This window comes from Ptychodera flava, chromosome 8 (assembly GCF_041260155.1).
Source record: "Ptychodera flava strain L36383 chromosome 8, AS_Pfla_20210202, whole genome shotgun sequence".
Classification (NCBI taxonomy): Eukaryota; Metazoa; Hemichordata; class Enteropneusta; family Ptychoderidae; genus Ptychodera; species Ptychodera flava.
In genome coordinates, this window is record NC_091935.1 from 25759368 (window position 1) to 25781898 (window position 22531).

Consider the following 22531-nt stretch of genomic DNA (forward strand, 5'->3'; position numbering starts at 1 on the left):
GTCTCACCTAAAGGGTTTAATATGCAAATTATTTACTGATGTCGTAGGTCAAGTCGTAATGCACACTCACTTCTCTTTCTAAATGTATCCAGATTACCAGAAATGAAAATCCCAACTTTTCAAGCGATACAATTTACAACCCAAAAGTTTTTTTTAAATCGCACAGGTTGTTTTTAAGATGTCTCATAAGTGTTATCTGAAAATACCAAAAACCAGTTACAATGCATAGGCTCGTATATTTATTTCATTTTGAAAACTTTGTAGTGTGATCAAGGTGAGCATAGGTCAAAGTTCACGTAAGAGAGAATAGATTACAGGCTCAGTGATTGCTACCGTACTTTAAGGTAGTATGCACCTTGAAAGTGAAAGACTTAAACTTTTGCTCAAACTTTCCTCAAAAAAGCTTTCAACCATTCTCTTTCAAAATCAAGAATAAAAATTGGGGGTCACCGTGCAAATTTTGGTACTAGAGAAACAAATAGCCGAAGATTTACTGATATTTAAAATTCAAAATGGCTGCCATCCCTGTGTTAACTCTATGGAGAAAAATAAAATTTTTGAATTTCTAAAAACTAAGCTAATGAAAAGTTTTCTTTCACCAAGAGCTTTAAAATGAACCCCCACACGTGGTATATCAGAAAAGAATCGTAAAAGTTTGAGAGTCGGAATTTCTGTCCCAAAGGCACGATCTACCTTAAATGGTTGTTATGGGTTCAAAAGAATTAGGAGCAGAAATGTTTGTATGTTTGCCTGAAAGCTCAAAAAATTGTGCACTGCTCTCTATGCCTATAGGTCTAGACTTATACAACACCTTGATACTCTTGTATCTTTTGAGGCATGCTTGCAATTTGTAGATACGGTCATATTCTTTTCTTTTAAAAAATGATTGTAAAAAGATGAAAAACTGTCTTGTAAATCCTAATGCAAGGTTGAAAAAGTTTAGAAATTTTTTTTTCAGTCCTCTTAGCATTGCATCTTCAGAAGCCTGACCCCATGTGACCTGTGGCTTCATATATGGGGTGACTCTAAGAACAGGGTTTTATGGATTATGCTTTGCTTGGTGAGGATAACCAAATGAAGTATGCATGGAAAACTTTCAGCAAGCTTGAAAAAAAAATAGAACAGATCACAATTTCCCATTGCTCAGGGGTATGGTGGTATTCACTGTGCAGACACCCTATAAGACAAGGAGATTACCTCTTTCACAAAGGTCGGGTCCACTATGCGTCAATTGCACTCAGCATTTTTTATATTATCTTTATTAATTATAATCCAGCAAAAAGAGCTTTGTGAATTGTAACTTTTCTTTGACAAATGTGCACAAGTGTAGGTCGGTGGACACAGACTTTCCATGGGAACTCAAAGGCAATTTTCTTTGGGCCCTCTGGCCATGTATTTTGTTGCTATATCCCTAGCAACTTCCCCAGGTTACGGTAACTAGTGATGATAATGTGAAATGCTGTCTGTGTGTCCATCAGTCTTCACCCTTGCCAATAACTGAATTTAAAGCAAAACATTCTTTGTTTATTTTCCAAAAAAAAATTTTGAATGACGATACTCAAGTTGGCAATTGTTCACCCAACAAGTGATAGTTTTTTGTATGTGATTGTAGAAAAATCAAGGGGTGAAAGAAACCAAAACATATTTCAAGACATAACCTCATGCTTTATAATTCTGGTTGAGGATATTCGGCAAGGATATGTGTTCAGGGAGCTATAGACAATTAAAAGATGTTAGATAAATGAGAATGGGAAATCGGGTTCTTTTTTTTTAGATATCAGAGTAAGTGATACATGAAAGCAGAAGTGTTACCAACATTTATCAACTGTCGTTGTGTCTCCTCATGGGAAACTTTTGCATTTTGTGGTTACAACGTATGTAAATGTGACATGTCTCACAAGTGTAAAAATCAATGAATAGACAGGGCCTGTAACAAAGGCATCAACATGAGTGTGTATTTACCGTGTTCTGAGTGTCAGGGTCTCTCGGTCACAAACTAGAAAATTTCTGATGCGTGGATAATAATACTGTCAGGAAAACCGGATGCAAAGGTGTTGCCTGCTAAGGTTTAGATGTTAATTTGTGATCACTTTTTAATTGTCTATAGCTCACCTTGTTCAAAGTGGCCTATTTTTTTCTCAGTCTAAATTTAGATCTTTGATTCATGTCATGCTATCTCCTGGTACAAAATGACAAATGTGGAATGTAATTTTCTGTTCAGGGTTTAGTTGCTTTAAAGATTTAACAACCGTATCAAACTGCTGTTTTATTTTAAATGTTCTGCATGTCATAGTTTATAGTATTACTTTGTATTTAATGCACATTTGTTTACTACACTATATTAAAATCTGCTGTCAGAAAGCAGGTAAAAATTAGGGTGATATAGCGCCCTCGTCAGACATACATGGGAGAGCTATATTTGTCGACTAAGCCACGAGTATTTATATTTTCAACGTATTGTCATGTTTGATCTCTAAAATGATGCAATAGAATCAGAAGTCAAATGGAAAAATGTGTTCGATATTTAATTATCGATTCTGTAATAATTGCTCTTCTAAAATTTGGCCCTGTGCAAAATAAAAATCAAATCACCTTGATTTTGAAGTTTTGTAACCCACGCCATGGCAATCAAATCAAACATGGTCAGCATCAATCAACTTGTGTAATGTTACATTTTGATCATCATAGTGTGATCTCATTTAGACTGAAAATATACACTGTAACACAGTGGAAAAGAATTTACTGTGGCAGAAAGAAATAGTCACAATGCCACAGGCCTTCAAAGCATTGGAGAGTTTTGCAATTGTCACCACACGATATATTTTTTGAAAGTTTGCTTTCTTCGGGGAGGATTGTTAGTTTTATGAAAAATTCAGATCATTTCTCAGTATCACAAGACTTTGATTTGGAATCATGAATTTACTAGGACAATGATACAGATTACCGGTACTGTAAACGTACAAAAAATTTTCTCTCAGTGATGATTAAATTTTGTGATTAGAATATGGTAGATTCTGCGTAGATCATACTCCCTTTTTAGTCAGCATGTTTTTTTTTAATCATTTTAGAAAACTCTGCTCTTTTAAAAGTAAAACAAACTCATGCAAGAGTATTTTTACAGAGAAGTGTCTGTTGTCTCTTTTATCAAGGCAAAATGATAAATCTTGAGACTTTTCTACACCAGTGCTGTACCATGGTGAGTGATCTGAATGCTAATAAATGCAACAGTTGTCTTTTTTACCACTAAATCTTTATTATTGTTGATTCTGTTGATGAATTTTTACATCTGCAATTTGCTGAACAAGGTACCTTTGAGCTTAAATCGTTTTATCAAGATGGGAAAAGAATTAATACTTAAACATGATTTTTCTGTGTTACTCAGTTGTGAATCCAGTTTTCAGATATAAAAATAAATATGCTATGCAGATCTGTAGAAATGCAATTGATACAATTATTGCAGTAATTTAGCAACTGATCAGACATGAGTGACTCCAGTGGACACATATCTTTTGATTCAAACTGACAGGGTCTTCCTAGGGGGTTTAACTCAGTATTCTAATCCATATTCTGACTCCCTAGGCTACTAGGTCTGAACATCAGGTGCTGCCAGTGTCCATTAATCTCCACTCTTGCCTTTAAATTATTGGTTGTTAAACCTTTTCCATTTAATAAAAAATATTTTTCGGTTTTGAATCTTCTGAGAAGATAGTAGCAGTCAGGTTATTCTATATTGGTATCAATTCAGAAAGCGATTACTGTAAAATTGTAACTCTCTCCCACTTTGTTTTGCATGAGTTTTGACAAACCACCGTTGAAATTTGTATATCTTCTTTGTTTTTTTCTCATAAAATATAAAATGTCTCCCTTCTGTTAATAATAAACTGGAAAGTGTTGATGAATAATACACAAGTATAACGCTGCTGAACTGTAGCAGAGGGTCACAGTTTGTCCAATCAGCTTTCAGTTCATTAACATACATTTTGAGTGGATACCACAAACAACCTCTTGTTCTTGTAACTGTTTTCTGTTAGGGGAGCTGCTCTCTTTCAGCGTGTTTAAAGACTGGTAGAATAATCTGACATGTCAATAGATACCAGATTGGCGTAAAGTTCAATGACAGGTTCTATTTTACGTATGATTCTACCAATTCCCGAGTGATGTCTGGCATCATAGACTTTGTCCAGTTAGAACGATAGGATGGTTTACATTTTTACTTACTTTTTTCATCAAATATCTGAGTTGAAATACTGAAGTAGTAATATAAATGGTACTTCCTTTGGCAAATTATTGAATTTGTGAACTGAAGAATTTTCAAAAATTCACCGGCCATCCTTCACAACCATGTTTGACTACTATGTGAATTCTTGGCAACATCAAAAACCGATATCACACAAAAGCCTACAGAAACGCTGACATTTTAATGTCACATAAAAGTGTGAACTATTCCATTTAAAAGTGTAAACCTATTCCATTTAATAAAAAATATTTTCGGTTTTGAATCTTCTGAGAAGATAGTAGCAGTCAGGTTATTCCATATTGGTATCAATGCAGAAAGCGATTACTGTAAAGTTGTAACTCTCCCCCACAAACAACAAACAAACAACCATAGATTGAGGTATTTGCAGTTTATGTATCACATGCAACCGTGATCAGCTCAGAATGGTGCCAGCAGTTGCAATCCTGCACATGTTGTGTGCACCCTTTACTACAACAGCAAAGGGCCAATGAAATAGTCTTTTCTCTGGTTTATTTATCCATTTGAATGACGTGTAGGGGAGGTATATTCACATCGGTCTTTTACAAAAAAATTTATGTGGCCGGTAAATCCGCAACATGTTACACAAACGGAGGCCATACAAGATGTGAAATACTTTATTTATACACACATACTTAATATATTGACGGTCAGACAATCTTCAGAAAGGCAAAATGCTGACTGATCAAATTTTTAAGAAGTGACAGTTTCACACTTTTATTTGTCTATTATCCAGCCAACGCATTCTCTGAATACATGCCACTAGAAATGGACATAAGCACATCCAGGGTCCAACAGGAAGGATCAAATTTCTGTGTAATACCATTTCATTTTAAATTTAAAAGCTTCACGAGAGTAATAAAACTTCAATAGATACAATGACTTGCAGAAAATTTTATTGCTCTGACATTGGATATAATTATCTTGAAACTGTGCCATTATCCCGATCATGTCTTTAAGAGTACATAAACTGCAAATACCTCAATCTATGGTTGTTTGTTTTCATTTTCAAATATTTTGTTGTTTTTCTTTACTTTCAGAGACATCCTTGTAACGTACCCTACACAGGGTATGCCCCTATTGCAGTAAACATATCACAAAAATTAAATATTAAATGAATGTTCTGTTACAAAATGCGGACTTTCCCAGGAGTGCTATGAACCCAATCTTTCAAAGAATTCAATGATAAATCAGACATCAACTGATCATTTGTGATACTGAAAGTTTTTTTTTTAAATAAGGCATGCAAGGGAGATGGAGAAAATTTCAATGTGTTCATGTCTTCACTTGTTGAGTTCTAATGGGTTATTAAAAAAGTCATTTTCCCAAAAGTTTGTCATTTTAATTTATGAGATAATGTGTTCTTTTGTCCAGCTAATCACAGCAGGACATGACATCTGTCAGTTCACCATATGACTCAACAAATTGTTTTATCTTCTCTAAGACAAGACCAGAACGCATAATTGTATTTTTTACACCACCTTACGTAGAATCAACATACTCATTGTCAAGTCTTTCTTGGTTTTCTGGAGGGCAGAAAAAGCAATTATCAAGTAGGTTGGCATTGTTTCCCTTGAAAAGAATGATTAACTGTCAATGACAAGTACTTTCAATGGAAGCTGAACGTGACAATTCTGCAAACAAAAGATGGAGATCTGCTGAGACATGATCCCAATCCAGTGAGGGATTAGTGGCTTCAGAGAATACTTAATGATTTTTATGGCCAGATTATTGTCCGATGGGCAGTGGAATACAAATTTACCTTCATCTATGTGGTTGATACTAAATCAAACAGACAACTTCAGTTTGTCCCCATTTTTCCATCAAACATGGAATTGTTTACACTTTCCTCCCAAGTCAAAAGCAGTGACCTTTGCAATAAAAGTTTTTGTTTTTTAAACTCCTTTCTCCTAAATTTATGCCACTTACATCCCCTCCCCTAGATGACAGCAGAAACACCTTTCTGAAAAGGATTATCAACAATTTATCTGTGATGGCCGTTTGAGAACTTGAAATTACTATTTATGTCTTCCACACTGTTGTGCTTTAATCATTTTTTTTAGTTTGACCTCCACCCATAGAAAGCAGTGAGAATTAGAGAACAACATGCGTAAACATCAATGAAGCTGCATATTATGGAGGAATATCTGACCCTTGTCACAAAAATATATCAAGAAAAAAGTAACAGAAGCTTGGTCACTCAGTAATGGTCTACATCGTTGCACAAAAATCTAGCAACCTCAGAAAATGTTCTCTCCAATATCGCAGCGCGCCATACATGCCAAATCAATGCTTCGGTTGTCATAATTTGAGGGATGGATTCATTTTGATGTGAAAACAAGACTGCAAGATTTTGTCCATTTGTAACCACTTTTTCAAACTATGGAAGAATACACGATCAATTATGAAAAGGCTGTTTTGCTCGAGACGTATACTGTATCACTGATCTGGTTTTTTAACAATTTTGATCAAGAGAGGCTGGTAAAAGCTGAGCAATTCGCGCTGGATATTTTCAATTTCTAGAACTGCATCTTTCATTTGATTACTTGGTTGATTTATACCTCTATTGCATTTTGATGCATACGTGTGGATGGTTGCCAACTTCTTTTCACCCTGTTGTGATGGGTGAGTTTTGTTTACAAACCACGGTCCTTTGTGGAGGGACCGTGTACAAACATAGACTTGATTGCCATGCAGTGCTGTCGGACGTCGGTACACTGTCTTCTCGCTCCCCCGGGGTTTACTATCTCAGGCAAGTATAAATTTGCTGCCTGTTACCTTTACTGAGGATGTTCTTACATTTACGTTGTAAATGGTTAGAATTAAATTGTTATTTTTAACAAGAAAAGAGCATCATTTTCGTTAAATTTATCAATTCGGCTGACTCGCAGCGTGTTTGCAAGGTTATATCTGATTGGTCGATTGTCACTATTCACAGCCACTTAGGGAGTCTATTTGTATTGTTTTCATTATATTGGTAAGATTCAGCCACCCAATGGATACCAGCTTCGAAATCGCTGCGAGTCGGCGTTAAATTTATCAATTCGTCTACTTGGTATAGCTATAACTGTCAGCACACGTGTACAGTGTATATTACTAATTGCAGGCTGTGACTGTGGTGGCGCTGTCATATTCAAAATTTCCATTGATTGCATGTGCATTCATGCAAAAAAGTTCGAGTGGGTGGACTCAATCTGCAATCCGGGCACTTTGCCGTCGAAGTTTCGACTTCCTGAAAGTTGCTCGCAAACCTCAAATGTACCAGCGCGACAACTAAAGACACCTATCCGACGAATCAAGATACACCGCATCATCGGAGAAGGTAAGCTGTTCTTTAGGCCGGGAAAGAGGTGTTGTAATGTAACTTGATTGCTGACTAGGGTACTGGACGATCGAGATAGCGGTCACATCATTCCCGGACCTGGGCTAAAAACATGGCGGCGGCAGGAAGAGTTGTGAAGTAATTGTTATGTTTGCACAAACTCTGGACAAGTCTGTCATTCCGACGCATTTTCTAACCGGTTCCAAACTCGTCAAAATACAAACAAGTTGAAAAGACCGTGTGAAAATAACCTACGAAATATACAACCCAATTGTGCTCAAAGGACGGCTTTTGCAACGGTGCTGAACGTGAACCGATGATCCGATCGAGAACACGTGAAATTCCATCGCATAATCACTGGATTTCATATACACTGTGCCACGTAATATTACACCTGGTCTAAATTTGGACGTTTTGAGGTCAACCTTAGAGCGCCGGTCACAGCAAATGATTTCATATGCTAAGCCGTTGGAACTGATGTTGGCAGCCGTGACTGCATAGGCCGCGTGTATATATACAGAAACGTGTGTGTGTGTGTGTGCTAAAACTAGAAACAGGAAGTGCCCTTCCAAGTTCGGTCAAGATGGCCGTTTTAGTGAAATACGAAGCAGTCGCCGATTTCAGCGATGGGAATGACCATAGCATCATAGAAATCCGCAGAGGAGACATTTTGATCGTTGAGGACCCTGAGAAAACCTCTGATTTCGATGGAACGGTCAAGTCGCCGGAGTGCTGGCTGAAAGGCCTCAACGAAACTACGGGGAGAATTGGAACTTTCCCGGGAACTTACGTGAAGTACGTTAGTGAATCTAGGCCGCCTCCGTCTCAGCCCGTACCGAGGAGACACAGTCGGCCGCTACCAGTCCCGCCAAGGATAAGCAATAATATGGAAGACAGTATCAATAATGACTCCGGTATTGTCGTGTCGCCAAGAGGTAAGTCGGCGTATTACATAGTACTGAGTATGTCACGGTGCAAGCTTGTCAGTGTGTTTCCAGGCAGCCTTCGTAGATTTCCCTCCATCGCAGTCCCGTTATTACCCGTGTCTCCAGTGTGAATGGTTTGGTTTACCTGTGTTTATGGCTCGTTGATGCCTCGCGTTGATTTATGCAACCGTGGGTATCAGTCATGGTGTGTTCTTTGTTGTCGTTGTGAAATTATTTAATAACATTCCTGTGGACAACTTTTACATGTGTCTTTCTTTTCAAAAATTGGTAACACAGAGAAACAGAATGTGAAGGATATTTGTTGGAAATATAGAACTAGAAGTCTCTTTTGGTAGTTGGCAAGTTTATCTTTGTCATCACCCTTGAATGAGTTTGTGCGTCTGATATTTCTCCCATAAAGCGGTTACTGTGTTATGTAATTTTGCGGTGTGTGGTTTCCTGTGTTACCTGCCAACTCCCACTTTTGAGAATTCCAACTATTTTGAACTTCTTTATTTTGCCCAAGATAACTCAAGATTCAGAATATATCAGTGACTAACACTGCAGTTCTCATTAGTTTAGAAGTCTCTTGCATAAAAGATTGAGTGGTTGCCGTAGAATCAACATGATATTACTCTATTGAAGGGCAAAGGGGTGTAGTTTAAAACTTTTGCCTCTCAAAGAAGTGCACCCTTACGTCAGACTCAGAATCCTGCCCCTTGTGGAAGTGTGACCCTTCTAGACAGAAAGAATTTCAATTCATGAATGGCTGGACTGATTTTCTTCCAATCACTGCAGTTTGCTCTTGACACACCACCGCCCTGGAATGGCGGAAGTTTGTGGCCAGCCTCTCACAGTCTCAGATCATACTGAAACCATTAAGAGAGAGTGTGCCTTTTCTTTGAAGTGAAGCGTGGTGGACTTCACATAAATGTTTAGATCCTGATTCCAGTCATTCATATTTTGCGGCACGTTGGATGGCGTCAGCCCCCACAGGTTTCTGCCATTGGCAAAGTCTATTTCTGGTGACATCCGAATTTTTACAGATGTAGAGGCCCAAGCAATGGTTTACATATATTTCTATCTCTGCCGCCTAGAACTGATTGCAAGCAGGAAATGAAAATCCTTTATCGCTGAAAAGTGCCATGATAACGTCAAGCATTCATGACTATGTAAAGTGTGCATAATGTAAACATTATAACATTCAAACGTATCATGTACCTGCCAGATACATTTTCATAACATAAATTGGCATTGATCCCAGAATCTCAGATTTTCTCTCTCATGTAGCTACCTTTTCATCAGAAGAGGTTTCAACAATTATATTTCTTTCAATTTTTCCTGGAAACGCTATAAATATTGGCAGCCCTGTTATATTTAGGAAGCATTTATCTCTTTGTATAGAGTCCAGAGAGAAGTTGTCGGGAGTTGTGAAAGTATAAAGGTCAGTTCTGGGAGTTGCCATTCGGACATCAGATATCTACTATGTGTATACATATACATGTATAACCTATCACGTACTCTTATCTCACACGTATTTATTGCATTATCACAACAATCAACAAGTAATGGTGGGTTTACAACAGAAAATTGGAAGATGGCCATATACTAGTGTCAACAATTTTGACCCACTTCATCAAATACCCACATCTTGTGAAAAAGAAAGAAGCAAATTTTAATCAGTTGTCAGGGTAAATTTATGAATGGAAGAACCTGATAATTTAAACCTGTTTGAAAGTTGTCTCCATCAGTATGTTTCAGAATGGTGAAATGTTGATGTTGGTTTTCTAGGTATCACTTGATATCTCATAGAAAAAGGTCATATCTGTCCAAGACATAACAAAGTAACTTCAATTACAGTGAACTGTCAAATAAGGGCAAGTATTACATGTTTGAAGATTGCATTTCGCTTTGTATCCTTTATCGTCCATGGAGGAAGTCAGTATTTCAAGTCCAGATGTGTAGACATTTAAATTGGCTTGTCAACAATTAAGAAGCGATAAACCATGTACCAAGTACATGTGTGTTGACAAGTTGTGTGCGCCGTTGTGAAATAGAGTTCCATCATTCAAAATCTTAATGAGAGGAATGGAGGAATAATGAGTAAGGAGAGAGAAAAACTATGCCTGCCATTTTCATGAGGAAACATGGTACTTGGTTAATAATGTAGCTTAACTTTGACTTTTTTACACATGTCTTGATAGAGGAATCTTTGTGTAAGAGTAAGAAATAGAGGAACTTTTATTGAAAAAGTTAGTTAGAGTTCTAGAATGGGACAAAAGTGTTGCAGACAAATCCATGCTGGTGTTAGAGTTCCACTCCAGTGTCAGTCATATTACCGCTCACTAATGTTGGACTTTGGCCATGACAACCGAATGTTTATGGCAGTGTTGGGACAGGGGCAAGAGCAGCCAATGGCAGCTGATATTGGACAATGCAGTAAAGTGTGGGAGGATGTCTACCAAAATGTTGATTCACAGCATACTTTTGCATCCATGGCAACAGACAAGTGTCAGTCAGTGGTACCTGGACCACTCTGCTAGTTTTGACAATGGAGGAATTGTATCACTGGGTTTGCCAAAGCTGATAGAGAGGGGTGACTGTTGACTTTAGGGGTAAATACTAACAGTGTCAAGGTCGTTGACAATTAACCTACTTACACTGCCCAGATTATGTTATGAAAATAAACACATTCTTTTGCTACCCAGCTGTTCTCAGGCCCAGTGTACAGTCAGTGTGTCACTGTATTTCTTTCACCAAGAGGAATGTCTATCTTTAGTACTGTCTCAAATCTTACTGTATGTCTGTTAGATTCTTACATTAATCCACATGTATTTCAGGTGATTTAAGGGCTATTATTAGAAATTAGGTGAGTTCTGGACAATGTGTGGAAGTACTGTAGTCAGCGCAGTGCCGTTCAGACTGATGGGTGAACTCATATTTGGGTGAGTCACTGAATTGTGAGATCAATAGTGTTTGACATTTTCTCGACCCTCTGGCCAGCCAAACTTTTCCTCAGGCTGATTGTTTTCAAGGGAGTGGGTGGATCTATATAGGAGTACAGGGGTTAAATGTGGTTATGCTCACGTAATCGGTTCGTAAAAAAAATTGAAGCTGTGGCGTGATTTCAGCACTGAGGAGCTGACCCCAAACTTGACGTCTTTTTTCGCTTTTGGCCGCTCAAACCAGTCTTGGTGAAATGGTTCGCAGACGATTGTGCAAATGGTTCAAAGATGATTGTGTGATGTTCAAATAAAAATTAATGTTTGAGGCAGGAATGGGGTGAAATCACTTCCTTCCCTTCCTATAATAAACACCATGACTGATTTATCGTCGGTGTCAAAATCAGAAGCAGTCAAGTATCTTTCCCATCTGTGGCATGTTACTGTCTGGTGTTCAAATTTAGAAGTCAAGAGACAAATAAACTGGGTCACTGAAGATAAATTGGGATATGGTTCACATGCGTGGGAGAAGATCGAGAGAGCAAGAAAAACCTATCTTTTTCTGCATGTGTGTGTCGTCAGTTCTAAGAAGTTACAAAAATTGATTGTTAGTGCTGGAAAATTTCTTAGCACGGTTTACTCATGGAAATTCTAATCGGCAGAAATCAGTATATGAATTGTTTACACCAAAGTAGCATGTTTTAAAAGTCTGTTGGCGATTGATAAATGCTGCCGTGGAGCCAATAGTTCAGGGACAGAATGAATTTTGCTGCAATGAGACAATAGCGATTTGTTTCTGTGGAGGGTCATGATGCTCAGTCATCCAGGTGTTGGGTGTGTTTTCTCACATACCCATGCAGGCTGCTGATGTGAATTGGTCAGGTTCTGTCCCGGTACAATACAATCTACTCCAGGCAAATTGTGGTCACCGTATTGTGCTCACATCCTGGCTTCTTTGTCTGTTCTGGGTAATGATTTGCAGAAAGCTCTTCTTTTCATTGGGCTGACCAAAGCTGTGCTGCCCTGTTGTCCCCCCAAGAAATTGCCTCTGTGGTTGTTCCCCTTTGAAACTGTTTCCTGCCGTTTTGATTGTGCTCAACTCCTGGAAACTACTTCAAAAGTTGTGTTAAGTGTTTGTCGACATGTGATGGGGTCTGCCCCTCAAACAGAACATGCAGAAGTGACTTGTAACGGTGTGTGAAGCCATTTGTACCAGATTTCAGTACATGCCGTCCTGCCTTCTTTCCAAACTTGTGTGACTGGCTTCACTTTGATCAGTGATATGGTTATTAAAGCAATCTCTTTTTTGTTGGTAAAGTTTGTGTGTGTCAAGACAGCGTTAGTAGAGAATCAATGGCAACTTTAGAACTGAGGCAGGGTTTGTAAGAAAACACATCTGCAAAAGTATCTTGGAAGGAGGATCCTGGATAAACTTGCTATGGAGCAAGCTTACAGCATACATGTAGCATGCAGCCACAGACATTGAAAGACATACCTTACATTGTTACACTGTACATCTGCCATTGCCGTTGATCGAATAGAATGCAGATACAATGTCAGTTATCCCTCTCATGAAACAAGATCCCATGCATAAAAAACGCCCCTCATACTTGTGGTTTATGTGGGCTCATAACTGATACAGCCGGTTTATGTCCATTCTATTCTGGTTTTGCATCGTGATCTAATATGGTGGAAAAGCAGCTGTCAAGATATTGTACAGGTTTTTGTGGTGTAATGCAATATCACTGACAACCAGTCATCATGGCATTGAGGATGTTTCCACTTCTTAGAGTGTCTCTAAGCTTCAGTTGCTTAAAATTTTTACATATTTGTATAGTTGTAGAGTTTTCACCACTTTGATGTAGTTGAACTTGAAAACTATGTGTGTGAAAGAATTTATAAATTTTGCAGGCATGCATAAGTATTTACGGTATGTATTTTTGTTCTTCCACATCAATGTCAGAAAGCAAGGCTGTTTCTTGACATCAGGTCTATGATACATGAGCAAAAAGATAACTTACAAACAAACAAACACACATTGTATGTTGTCAGGCATGGTTGCATTCTTGTAACTTGTACCTGTCACATTGGTACCAAAATTTATAACAGCTGTATTATAGCTAATGTCGCGGGCCGTTGAAGGTGGCTTACTGCCTGTGTATGCATCACTGCAATACGATTAGAATAAAATTCTTGATGCAATCCCACAATGCTTATGAGTGCGTCTTCATATGTCACGGCCCAAACTTCATATTTTTTTCCTGTTAATCAAGTTTGCAATCAGCGAAGTTATTCAGTTACCAAGATAGCTTCTGAATTTTAAACAACTTCAAACCCATCAAGATATTTTCATTTTGGATGAAACAAATACACACACGGTTCAAAGTAACCGCCAGGCGCGGGCTGGCAGGCGTTATGACACCACCCTTGCGCAAACTACAGTGCAGCACTCTGAGTAGTCAGGTGCAGCTAGCTGCCGCGTGTGCCTGGTGATGCAATCAACACCTGCGACAAGGAGAAGCGAACTGTCACCGTATTGAAATTACAGATCTGGGCAAGCATATTATTGGCTCAGCCCTATTGTGATATTAAATCTCAAAGTGACATGTTTTATGACACTTACAAACGCATACTTCATATACACATGTATATCATTTTAGCAATATACCAACGGTCAACAGTGTTTCCGCTGCCAAGCCACTCAGTGTCTGCTGTTTGTACAAAACTCTCTGGTATCAGCATGAAGTTTTTATGATTTGGCAAAGTGGCCCTTGATCGTCTGACAGGTAGTTTTTGTCTATCAGACATGAGTACGCACACGATGATGAAAAGACAACGAAGACCCAGGCAAGCGAGAGGTAGGCAAATTCCTGAACGTATATGTAACAAAAGTATTTGACAATTTTCAGGGCGGTTTCTGTTCAACCTGGCAATTGTACGTGTCAAACCAACTTACAATGTAGCTGTTGTTTTGTGTCTTGAATTGAATAATGATCTTGTTTTAATATTTGGAAAAAATGTCAAGTTCTGTTGTGGCTGATAAAAGGACATCTTACAGTAAGACAATAATCATGCGACATTACCAAGGTTGGCAGATTTGTCAGGCAGGTTCTGTAGGAACTCTGTGGTTGTCAACTATAAATCATTTGACCATTGGATGTGAACACCTTAGGCCAAAAAAAAATATGCGTATCCAAAAACTCAGCTTACCGTAGAAAAACCTGCCAACCTGAGACATTTTTTTGGAGTAAATTATCTAAATTTGATGGTGTTTTATGGGTCTCAACCACCGAAAACAAAGCAATTTAAAAAAATTGCTTTGATCTACTACCCTAATTTTTTGGAGGCATGTTAACAGAAACATACAATTTTTTTTATTTGGCCAAGGCATGCTGTCACGTCAGACCTCTAAATGAACATTATTTCACCAGGAAGTAATCGAGAATAAAATACATGACAGGCAAATAACTTTGGAACTCGGCTTTGAGGACAAATGGTTCGACTGTTCATAGACCACCATGTTTTTAAAATCTCAAGATCTTAAACTTTTACCCACTGTACAGTAAGTTCATTGCTGTTAATGATATTGTAATGAATATGTGTACACATAATTCACTATGACAGTCACACCTTTATAATTCATGGTGAACTTTAATGCATGGGCCAGGTGTACTCGCACAAATCTTGTTTTTTTGTTCTCTTCTGTCATTGTTTGGTAGACAGAAAAAAAAGACATCTGCAGCCTCAGTGTGTTGTTGTATTCGATTTCGACACCCCTTTTTAAGGAACACAGTTGTCAGGATGTAAACTTTTGCACGCTTAGTTAATTACGGAAATGCCTTCCCGATTTTTTCAATTTCAACATTTTCCAAATTTGTCCACATTACAAAGGGTGTAATGCAGCTATGTCATTTGGTCATGGGATTTTGATGTCCAATACAGAAGAGTAGTTATAGTATAATCCTTGTTGAGTTTTGATTTAGCCTGGCCACCAACAATAATATATTTTTAAATGACTGCCCAAAAACCGTGAAGACAGAAATTTAGAATTATAGAACCAGTGTTTCCTGTTCATATCTTCTGTATCTTGAAATCGACCAATCAATGGCCGGTAATTCAGGAACTGTGCTGTGTTATACAGTTTTTTACATCTCAAAACTAGAATGTACGTTGTGCAGATTTTTTTTTTCGTCGTAGACTCGAACAGACAAACAGGACAATTGAATGAATTGAAGAATCATTAATGAGAGAGGGTGTTTTGAAATGATTTGACAAAGAGGTGCCATCAGCAGGTTAAAAATAGAACACATTTCATTGCCGGGAAAGTTGGGTAACCTTTGCCTGTCACAGATGCCCCCGTTGCTATATTGGTCCATGACTGACCTATAAGCAGATTACGCACATATTAATAATTCACATAAATTTGTTTAAATCATTCATACACCATTTATGTTAAAAGTCAGGAATGACGTGTGTCTATGTGCAATGGAACATGCGTGTCCGACTTTTACGTAGTGAAGAAAAATACAGACAACTGCAGCTGTAGTAGGTAAAGGTTATTTTGGGTGATGCTCCAAATGTTTCCTTTGGTGAAGAGAATAGGAAGTTGAGGCAGGGATATTTTTGTACACTGACATCAATTTTTTGGCAAGAATTTTGAAACAGTGAGTGTGTGTTTTTGTGGCAATACTAGACCAATAAAAAGCTATTTAAACCTTTGAGCGCCAAAGTCTATTTTTGTCCCCTTTGTAAAATAAACCCCAGCCAATTTTTCCTTGATTTTTGCCAAAATTTTGAGAAAATGCTGTAGCGAATGACATGAAATGACCATTTGGTCCAGAATTATTTTAAAAATTACAGAAAAATTCATAAAAATTGGTAACATATTGCACTAAAATTTTGGCGGGAAAAAATTACAGCGCTCAAAGGGTTAAGCAGGATTTCAGTACGCATTACATCACCAAGGGAGATGACGTAAGTAGTCACTAAATGTAAAGTCACTAAATGTAAAGCCTGTTGATCTTTACCGATGGTTAGGTACTTTTTTATGTATACTTCATAAAGTTAGATTGCCTCGGAAATGAGAGTTTTACCATGCCAGCACTCACCAACCTCGATATGCATGTTCTGTGAGGAAATTTGCAACGAGAATGGCAATCAAAACTATACTTGCCAAGTCGGGGTGTTATCAGAAAAAGCAGCTATGTCGGAAATCAGTGTTTGGAATAAAAGACATTACTGCAGTAAAATGATGTTGAAAGTGAGGGATGGCAGCCCTTTCACAGTACTGTAAATTTCCCATAATTCATTGCGATTTGTATCCTCAGAGATTCCCCAGAGAAGTCTACCTGGTCTACCATGTGTAGACAAATTCATAGACTAGTTGTAAAAATTCTGAAAACGTACTTTTAAGAACACCATTCTTCTCAATTCTCATTTTAAATGATTTGGAAAATTATGCAAGATTGAGAGAGGAGATAGCATTTTTGTAAAATTTTCCACTGATTGTGTCTTCAGCCATACAGAATAATGTGATGGAAAGTAGGGAGACCAGTTGCACCTGTTTTTTGAAACAAAAGGATATTGATTTTTTCCAATGGAAATGACAAAAGAAATTTGCATTCTAAGTTTTCTCAGAGAATGACCCCTTCAGTTCGTCATAACTTGCTGCCTAAAAAGTATGGCATTTGTAGTACCTACAGAACGTGACTTCCATGGTTGTTTAATGGTTATTTTGAAACTTTTGCTGAAATTTCTAAACGTACTTTTACTGGATATTATTTAACAATTATTCTGATGCTGAACATTAGTGCTTACATGCAGAACTGAAAAAGTTTTTAGAAAAGTAACCTTCATGGATACAAATCAAAGAGAATTGTGGGTAATTTATTGTACTGTGCCTTTGTCGATGTAAATAAAAGTTCTGTAGGGATGTTGACCTTTGTAACCTGTCTTGTGGAGATGATAAGTCAAAGGTCACCATAGCTTATGCATTACTGTAATCCATCTACTAGGAAATAACCATTATTTGGAACAAATGGAGGGAATAAGAAAATGGAAAAGTAATCACTATCGTATTAAGATGATTGTTTTGATAATTAAAAACAAGACTGTAACTATGGTGGGAAATATGATGTAAAGAAGAAGAGCAATTGTAGGACTATGGGTCTTTCTGCCTACATGTCACCGGTCACGTTTACTACATGTGCCTGTCTGCACTAGAGGCCGTTCGCCATTTTGTACAATGACGATGAAAGACACAGCAGTTAGCCGATCCCAACTGCAGCTGATTTGGATCACTAGACTGAAACTTTGAAGAGACCTAGATACATGTAGCGTTGCAGTAGAGGGGTTTCTGAGGTCACCAATGAGGTCAGATGTAGGAGATGAAAATTCCCATAAAGCAAACATGAGAACCTCATTCAGTCCTGACCTGGTTGATCCGAAAGGCCAGTAGCTTTCGAAATATTTTGTTTTTAATTATTTTGTTCCGTTATCTATGTTTTTTTTATTGCAAATAACAGTTTCTTGTTCTATTCTCCATCTAGTATGTGGAGAAGATACATACAAAATTTGGTGTTGAGCAAGTCAACTGCCCCTGTACATATAATGAGTTGTTATTGTTGACAAGTAGTTTCTGGTCCGGGCTAGAATTCAAAAGTAAACAATAACAGTGCATTTTACACACACTGTTTTGACGTGTGTTGGTAATTGTTTACCATGGTTCAGGGAGTAGCGCAAGAACTTGTGATTATAATCCAAAAAGAGTGAAAAAATCATCAGAAGTGATAGTTGCTGTCCCTGAAAGTATCTTGATCTTTTTTGATGTTTTAATAGCTCCGCTGTCAGCGACGCGGAGCTTATCAAATAGGTTGATTTTCCGTCGTCGTCCGTCGTCGTCCGTCGTCCGTCGTCCGTCGTCGTCGTCGTCGTCCGTCAACAATTGCCTTCTCCTCTGAAACTGCAAGTCCAATTGCTTTGAAATTTTATATGCAGTTCACTTGGGGTGACCACACTTAAGTTTGTTCAAGTCGTGGTGAAATTTGCATATTTGTATTTTTGGGGCAATTTTTGGTGTTTTTGGTAAAAAAATCTTCTTCTCTGAAACGCTTGTCCGATTGCTTTGAAATTTGATATGCAGTTTACTTAGGGTGACTTCAGTCAGATTTGTTCAAATTGTGGTGAAATTTGCATATTTGTATTTTTAAGGCAATTTTTGTCATTTTTGGTAAAAAAATCTTTAAAAATCTTCTTCTTCAAAACTACCAGTCAGATAGCTTTGATATTTGGTACATATATCCCTAGGGATAATCTATTTCAGATTTGTTCAAATTGTGCAGAAATATGCAAATTTGCATTTTTAAGGCAATTTTTGCCATTTTTGGTCAAAAAATGTATTTCTCAAAAAGTACTGGTCTAATAGTTTTGAAATTTGGTATACACGTTTCTATAGATGAACTGAGTAATATATATTGAATTTCTGATGAAATCTGAAATTTTGTATTTTTGGGGCAATTTTCGCCATTTTTGGTCAAAAAATGTGTATTTCCAAAACTATTTATCTGATAGCTTTGAAATTTGGTATACAGGTTCCTACAGATAAACTACATGATATTTATTGAAATTGTGATGAAATCTGCAATTTTGTATTTTTGGGGCAATTTTTGCCATTTTTGGTCAAAAAATGTGTATTTCCAAAATTACTCATCTGATAGCTTTGCAATTTGGTATACAGGTTTTTACAGATCACCTTAATGACATTTGTTGAAATTATGATGAAATCTGCAATTTTGTAATTTTGGGGCAATTTTTGCCATTTTTGGTCAAAAAATGTGTTTCTCAAAAATTAGTGGTCTGATAGCTTTGAAATTTGGTATACAGGTTTCTGCAGATGAGTTCAGTAATATATAACGAATTTCTGATGAAATCTGTAATTTTGTATTTTGGGGGCAATTTTTGCCATTTTTGGTCAAAACGTGTATTTCCAAAACTACTCATCCGATAGCTTTGATATTTGGTATACAGGTTTCTATAGATGAACTAAATGATATTTATTAAAAAATAATGATGAAATCTGCAATTTTGAATTTTTGGGGCAATTTTTCCCATTTTTGGTCAAAAAATGTGTTTCTCAAAAAAGTACTGGTCTAACAACTTTGAAATTTGGTATACAGGTTTCTATAGATGAAGTTATGAACTAAATTTGATCTCTTGATTTTATGATGAAATCTGCAATTTCATTTTTTGGGGCAATTGTTGCCATCTTTGGTCAGAAAATTTTTTTCTCAAAAAACTACTCATCAGATAGCTTTGGTTGACATGTTCTTAGGGATGATCCTATGATATATATTTAAAGTATGATGAAATCTTCAATTGTGTACTTTTGCAGCTTATTTTAGCCACTTTTTTCTGGCCTCTGCATTGAGTTATCAAAGATTTCCACCTTCCCAATCAACATGTGTAAAAAATAGTTATTCTCTACATAAACACAGCGGAGCTATATCGGCCGCTAGGTCGCTTGTTGATGTTTTAATAGTGAAGTGGCATTCTTCTTGATTTTAGTGGTTTTCAAGCTTTTTCAAGGGTCGCTGTTTCAACAAGTTTTATTTTCAACTATCCCAATATAAACTCTGCGCAATTTCAACATTTGTGAAAATCATTGCGCTGTCTTTAAAATTCTTCACCATGACAACTTGACGGGCAATGCAAGAGAATATCAACTTCTTCCAAAAAGTGAGACTTCCTGTGAAAGAGGAAAAAAAGTTATTCACATCAACTGAATGACTTATCTAAACAATCATCAAGCCAAATTCAAATGCTTTTACCGCTTATATGTTTGGTAATCTTTCTCTGTGTATCAAAGCTGCTATGGATCATCAGATAAGTAAATAGATAAATATGTTAAAAAAAAATCAATTTTAAGCAGGGATTTATGTGGGTAGTTTTAATTTATGTGTTATTGTATGTAGGAATATAATTAAGGGATTACGAAATTATTTGAGTGTGTTCAGAGTCACATGAGGTACATGTAGCTGGCCTGTTTTATAAGATGCCAGCACTTCCATACGTTCTTGCTCATGCTTTCTGATGAAATATCAGCAATGTTGGATCACGTGTGCGCCCATGCTGATGAGACACATGTTACAAAATAGGTGGCATGATGTAGAAATTGCTTACTTTGCAGTTTGACAAAATAAATTTCTCTGCTTCTGTTGGTGAGAGAGCTTGCTAAGAATAGATGTATGCTCTCATGATGGTAATTGCTTGTCTGAGGTTTTAATTGACAAATTATCCGTGTAATGTCATTTGATTTGTTTAAATGTCTTGTGGATACAAATGACAAAGACTATTCAATTATATTTTTGCTCTTTGACTGTGCTCACTCCATATTTTCTGCATATAACTACCGTAGCTGTCCCTGGCTGCAGTTGCTTGCTGTGTTCCTTGCCTACCACTCGTGATAGGCAGCGTTTTTTCCCAGTCAATTATTGGCCAACTCCTTGCTGTCTCTCTATTATGCTTGTCTCTCCCACCATGCAGACCTGTCTCCTGGCACTCTCCACATGCCACATCCTTCTCGGGATACTTTCTGTCTCCGGAATATTTCTTCTCCAGGACTGCTGTCTCCACCTTCACAGTCTCCTGCCTGGGGCTGTTACCACCTCATGTTTCTGTTTCTCTTTAACTCTTTACTGCCAAAGTCAATTTTTGTCGCATTTATAAAACATACCCCAGTCAAATTTTTTTCTGATTTTTGTCAAAATTTTGGTTAAAAACTGGTAGCTGATGAAATGTGATGTCCATTTTGTTCAAAATCATAAAAAACATTACAGAAAACTTCATAAAAATTGGTAAAATGTTGCACTAAAATTTTGGTGGGAAAAATTAAAGCACTCAAAAGGTTAAGGCGCTGTTCTCTCACTGTGGCCCTCTGTTGTCTTTGATTTTCCCTGCTACAATAAAACAAAGGAGAATATTGCACTACGAGGGGTCTAAACTGTTCACCCCGATTCCCGTTAGACAGTTCAACACACACTATTGATAACAATCGGTTTAGGCCAAACCACGGTGGCAAAAGGGTTTAATGTCTCTCAACACAAATTTACTAACCCATAAATCTGCCCATCACATCATCTGAAATTCAACTCATCCAGGCCCCCCTTGCGTGTCTGTCTCATGCTGAACTCTGTGGTGTATGTGCTGCAATACATGCATGTCTGTGCTACAAATGTAAACACAGTCAGCATTCCCTTCCTGCCAAAATGTATTGCAGTACTTCCTCATTTTCCAAGTCAGTGAAAAGCTTTATTGAACCAAAACCATATGTATTTTCACCCACTAGTCTATAAAAATCGTACTTATAGTATCTCTATTTTCAAGGGCCTTCAAATGTTCAATTTGTGTTACAGTAAAATGCTCAATACATGTACAAGACATGTTGTGCTTCACTAGCTTTAACCAACTTGACCTTATGGTGAAGTTTGAACTTGGCAGGATAAGGATTACATTGAAGATTTCCAGGTAACACACCCAAAAAGGAACAGTCATTCACCTGTACCTTATCATATCCTTCCTGTACACTGATTGTCGTACCCCTTTTCCTGCCGAGCGCCCTTGTCCGTTATTCTCCCAAGTCAGTAGAAAACCGCCCCATAATATGTGCCTGCAAAAGATTGGCTCTCCTGCATGTTATCCTGCCAGCCATTTTGGCAGAAATCGCCCATTTTCAGGGTAGTTTTAGCCGTACTTATACGTGTTAGACTTCGATAATTTCTACATGCCCGTAGACAGGGAAGGAGCTCAAGGGTTGCTGCAGAAAAAATTGAGGTCACCGGCTTTGTTTGCCCCTGGGAGTGCGTCATTTTATTGCCGTTTCATGTTTATTTTTTCGGAAATAAACTCCTTCAGTATTACGCACGTCCGCTAGGCACAAACATCACCTCACTCGTCTGTTAGTCAGAGGCCCTGAGGGTCGTGCTAGGGGTGCAGAAGCACCGTCAAACCTGTCCTGTTTCCCCAGGGTAGGGGCAATTGAATACGTACCTCCAACGACTTGGCAGTGTAGCACAAAAACTACGTTTTTGCC

At 37.6% G+C, this 22531-nt stretch overlaps 1 protein-coding gene across 1 annotated transcript in view; it reads left to right on the forward strand.

Moving 5' to 3' along the window:
• Window positions 1-7446: 7446 nt before the first annotated feature.
• LOC139138885 (phosphatidylinositol 3-kinase regulatory subunit alpha-like) overlaps window positions 7447-22531 on the forward strand; it is an 81532-nt gene continuing 66447 nt past the window's right edge. Inside the window, exon 1 of the mRNA XM_070707462.1 lies at window positions 7447-8512. Within this exon, the coding sequence (XP_070563563.1) occupies window positions 8161-8512 (352 nt within the window). The 5' untranslated portion in view covers window positions 7447-8160. The remainder of the gene's footprint in view (window positions 8513-22531) is intronic.